The sequence below is a fragment of the Galeopterus variegatus genome, unplaced genomic scaffold (assembly GCF_000696425.1).
Source record: "Galeopterus variegatus unplaced genomic scaffold, G_variegatus-3.0.2 Scaffold11223, whole genome shotgun sequence".
NCBI lineage: Eukaryota > Metazoa > Chordata > Mammalia > Dermoptera > Cynocephalidae > Galeopterus > Galeopterus variegatus.
The window spans coordinates 22,356-25,307 of record NW_007737334.1 but is presented as its reverse complement, the minus strand read 5'-3'; the positions used below and the strand labels follow the sequence as shown (position 1 = coordinate 25,307).

Genomic DNA, 2,952 nt, shown 5'->3' with positions numbered 1-2,952 from the left:
ACATTCAATCCACAGCAGTAGAAGTAATTCCAGGGCTACAACAGGGTTGGCTATCCTCAGAAGATTTTCTTTTGCTTCAGTTGTAACCTGTTTAGGGTTACCAGCAGTCCAGGGCAGTTTCACAAATGGAGGTTTCTGGATCCTGCGGCTGCCCTGGAGGCGTGCCACTGCCAGGGAGGGCTGGCTGCTACTGCTGGTGCACGCCGAATTCTTGGATGCGGCCCTTCCCAGTGTGGAGAGGTGTACCAGGACCCCACTCAATAGATACTGAAGTCCCCAGAGCACTGCATAGCCAATTAGCCACATGTTGCAGATGGAGAACTCTCAGGGCAAAACTAGCCCCAAAGGCTGGGCTCACCCCTCCGGGTGTTTAGCTTCCTCTACATCTCGCCCTCTGTGATTCACTACATCGGTAGCTCCCTGACCCTTCAAAGTGATATTTTTAATTTCCTTCATTCAGATTTTGTCATTATCTTCAGAGGAAGGTTGGTCTAAGTGCTGGTTTCCCTGGTTTGTAAAATCAGGGTAATAACGGTGCTTGCTCCACTCTATCTGTTGTGAGAACTGAGCACTGAGAACACAGGCTCAACGTGTTGTGAGCATGCGCTGGTCAAAATTACCCTCTCGCAGAGCTCCGAGGTCATCGTGACGTTCCTGATCGCCACTTATGCTTATTGGGAAGTCGGATGCCAGTCTCATTCTTGTCCTGTTAGTGCCTTTAGTTTTCTCTTGAGAAGCTTTTCGCTTATTGTCCTATTATCGTTATGTCCTACCATTACTTCTACTGTTCTGAAGTGTCATGAGACCAAGTCTAGGTGTGAGTCGTTACCCTGCTGGTGCTTAGACCCTGCATGTGGAGACCCACATGTTTCTTCCATTCTGTGAATGCCCTTGAATTATTTCCTAGCTTGTCCTCCTTCTGTTTGCTTTGTTCTCTTTGAGATGCTTATTACATGGGGTGGGCGTTGGCCCCTTGAAAAAGTCCCCTGTGAGTGTTAACTTAGAGAGCTGCCTTCTCTCTCCAGCTCTGGGGCAGAGCTCCCTGGAGCAGCCAGGTGACAGCAGGAGGACAGGCAGTGTTTGTGGGGGAGCTCTTGGGGACTCTGAGATAGGGATGCTCTTATTCCTGCGCTGTAGCCACTGCTTCCTGGATGCACTTTCTCCCAGCTGTTAGCACTGGTACCCATCCCCTTTTATACAGATGGAGAAAAATTCCTTCTAAGCTGCTAACTCAGCTCCTTTCTCCCTCCAGTGGGCCCCGAAAACCGTGGAGGCATTTTAATGAGAGATGCTGGAGAAAAGGACAAGCCTCAGCTGGAGCAGCAGATGCGCCAGGACGAGGCTTCGCAGGTCCACCTGGAGGGCAGCGCTCGGTTGTCCAGGAAGCAGTTGGTGCTGCGGCGAGGGCTCCTGCTTCTAGGGGTCGCTTTCATCTTGCTCGTGGGGATCTTAGTGAGATTATATGCCCCAGTTCAGTGATGTGGTCACACGAGAGTCAGGTCAGGTGATACTTTTGAGATTACAAATAATTCAGAGGCCCAGCACGGGCGGTTCATCTTCAGCTAATGACACTCGGCCGTGCCCATGGAGTTCAAGAATTGGGAGTTCAAAGATAACATTTTTCTAATGGAGAAAGGAACTAAAGTAAACACTATATTCTGGTCCAAGACAATGTCTGAGAGATGACATCTGAGTAATAACTCATCAACCACTGTCTCAGCCAAGGACCACTGTGCTGACTGCATTGATAGACGGCTTGGACTTAGCTTCTGCCTACTGTTTTCTGGACACAAACCCATATACTCAGTGCTTAAGGATTCTTACTGTTTGAATTATTTAAAATATATTTTACAATATGTCTTTCCTTGTGTCTTAGAGTATTATTCAACCGGCAAAGGGCACTTGCTAATCTTCATTTGGGGTGGGGTCTAGATCTCAGGCACTGTGGGCACTGCAATATAGTCTTTGGAGCTGTGAAAATCCAAGCGAGTACTGAAAATTCCTGGTGGGGGTGGTGTGTATAGCTTCAATAAAGGCCTTAGATGAAGCAGTGACCTTCCGGGGTGCAGTGCACCCCCAGTGCACACTAAGCACACTCTGTGCTAGGCTGGACACAGTGAGAGAGGCATGGCCCCTGCCCTGGAAGAACAGATAATGAAGAAAATCAGGAAAGTCAGCTACTGGGAGCAAAGACCCCCTAACTGCTGCCCAGAGATAGACTCTGCTCAGGTCCACAAATGGAGGTTCCCTCTCCAGGGACAGACTCAGATAAAGGCTGCCACAGAACGCGGCCCTCCAGGTTGGGCTTGGTGGCGGAGGTGGCCCCAGCTTTGTTCGGGGCCTCACACCCCATCTCCGTTCCCCTACTCACTGCACAGCCTCACCTTCCAGAAGCTTCTCACACTCCCTGCCCTTTCTCTCGCCTGGTGCGATCCTGGGGGTGCCCAGAGGCAGGTCGGGAGGCCACACGGGCAGGGGGTTCCAGAGCCGGGTCCCCGTCCCCATCAGGAGCTGTGTCCAGCCATCCTGGAGGTCCCCTCCCCAGCCCGGCATGGAGCTGGTCTGTCCCCACAGGGCTCAGCATGGTGCGAACCTGCTGTCCTCTGTGTCCCCGTGGTTCCTTGTGCAGCTGATGATCTTTCTCATCAGCACCGTCAGTTCCATGCTCTCTGGACATCTGGGCAAAGTGGAGCTGGACGCTGTGACCCTTGCGGTCTCGGCAGGTGCTTAGTTTTACCTTCTCATCTGAGCTGACCACATGGAAGAGCCTCAGCGTTTGTTGCATCACGCCTTACACGTAACACAGCTTTACAGGGTCTGGGCCTGACCTGCCGGTCGTCATGACCTGATCCCTACACTTGAAAGAGGTCGTATCAATACTAAGGAAACGTGTTTCCTCCACTCTAAACCCATCCCGTTCCCAGGTGAGTTCCCAGGTGAGTCCTGGCCATG

General features: G+C 51.6%; 1 protein-coding gene across 1 annotated transcript in view; it reads left to right on the top strand.

The window, feature by feature from the left end:
* LOC103610482 (multidrug and toxin extrusion protein 1-like) overlaps positions 1-2,723 on the top strand; it is a gene marked incomplete at its 3' end in the record, with an annotated part of 34,163 nt that extends 31,440 nt beyond the window's left edge. Inside the window, 2 exon segments of the mRNA XM_008594642.1 lie at positions 1,253-1,452; positions 2,630-2,723. Coding sequence (XP_008592864.1) covers positions 1,253-1,452; positions 2,630-2,723 — 294 coding nt within the window.
* Positions 2,724-2,952: the final 229 nt, after the last annotated feature.